General features: G+C 53.8%; 1 protein-coding gene across 1 annotated transcript in view; it reads right to left on the bottom strand.

Moving 5' to 3' along the window:
- Positions 1–586: 586 nt before the first annotated feature.
- The window catches only part of LOC106533459 (PEX5-related protein), a gene marked incomplete at its 3' end in the record, with an annotated part of 23,008 nt that continues 22,099 nt past the window's right edge, over positions 587–1,495 (bottom strand). Inside the window, 1 exon segment of the mRNA XM_014029753.1 lies at positions 587–789. Within this exon segment, the coding sequence (XP_013885207.1) occupies positions 587–789 (203 nt within the window).

Below are 1,495 nucleotides of genomic sequence, written 5' to 3' on the forward strand. Positions count from 1 at the left end.
AGGTCAGGTCAGTCTGGTGGTTCTGGTCAGACCAGGTCAGGTCAGTCTGGTGGTTCTGGTCAGACCAGGTCAGGTCAGTCTGGTGGTTCTGGTCAGACCGGGTCAGGTCAGACCAGGTCAGACCAGTCTAGTGGTTCTGGTCAGACCTGGTCAGATCAGTCTGGTGGTTCTGGTCAGACCAGGTCAGGTCAGTCTGGTGGTCCTGGTCAGACCTGGTCAGATCAGTCTGGTGGTTCTGGTCAGACCGGGACCATGACTCAGCACTCAGGTGGACTTTATGAAACTGATCCAGGTCTGACAGCCAGGAACTAAAGGTTTTCTGTTTCCTGGACCTGGATCCGGTTAGAACCAGATGAATTATTGATCCGGGCCTGGTTCCAGACCCAAAGGGACCGTCTGTGATGTTCTGACTTCAGGACTTTAGGGTTCTGGTCAGCTGGGTCCGTTAAGGTCTGCAGGACCTGAGAACCTGTCAGAACAGCAGATGTTTCAACAGCTTCGTTCTCAGGGGAGCAGGACCAGAACCTGACAGAGTCCAGCAGAACCGGTCCAGTCTGAGCTCCGATCCTGGACCTGGACACAGTACCTGAGTCCAGGGACATCCTGTCAGGGGTTCTGGGACTGGTCGGCACATCCACGTGGACCAGCTCTGTCTCCTCGGTTCTGGTTCTGTGTCGAGGACTCTTGGAGCTGCTCTTCCTCCTCCTCCTCAGAGGACTCTTCCTCCTGCAGTTTCTGCTCTCACCCGGGTCACTGAGGTCCACCAGGTCCAGAGCTGTGGACAGAACTTCAACAGAACCGGACCGATCCGAGACACAAACAGAGGATCCAGTTAGACTTTATTTGGACCAGAACTTTCTGAAAACTTTATTCAATTAAAGAACATCCTGAAACCAGAACCCAGCAGAACCCAGCAGAACCCAGCAGAACCCAGCAGAACCATGTAGAACCCAGGAGAACCATGTAGAACCCAGCAGAACCCAGCAGAACCCAGCAGAACTGTGCAGAACCCAGCAGAACCCAGCAGAACCCAGGAGAACCCAGCAGAACCCAGCAGAACCCAGCAGAACCCAGGAGAACCCAGCAGAACCCAGCAGAACCCAGCAGAACCCAGCAGAACCCAGCAGAACCCAGCAGAATGGTGCAGAACGGTGCAGAACGGTGGAGCTGAGGGTGTTATACAGTGTTTAAAGGACACTCAGTGTTTCTCAGACATATTTAAACTCTCCACCATAACAAAGAACCTGAGGCTGTGGTCTCACTGCAGTCACTGTGAAAACATCAGATATGGATCTGATTTAAAACCACAGACTGAACCGGTCTGGCTCAGATGGGTCAGATGGCTCAGATGGGTCAGATGGGTCAGATGGGTCGGATGGGTCAGATGGGTCAGATGGGTCAGATGGGTCGGATGGGTCAGATGGGTCAGATGGGTCAGATGGGTCGGATGGGTCAGATGGGTCAGATGGGTCAGATGGGTCGGATGGGTCAGATG

This window comes from Austrofundulus limnaeus, unplaced genomic scaffold (genome assembly GCF_001266775.1).
Source record: "Austrofundulus limnaeus strain Quisiro unplaced genomic scaffold, Austrofundulus_limnaeus-1.0 Scaffold949, whole genome shotgun sequence".
Lineage (NCBI taxonomy): Eukaryota > Metazoa > Chordata > Actinopteri > Cyprinodontiformes > Rivulidae > Austrofundulus > Austrofundulus limnaeus.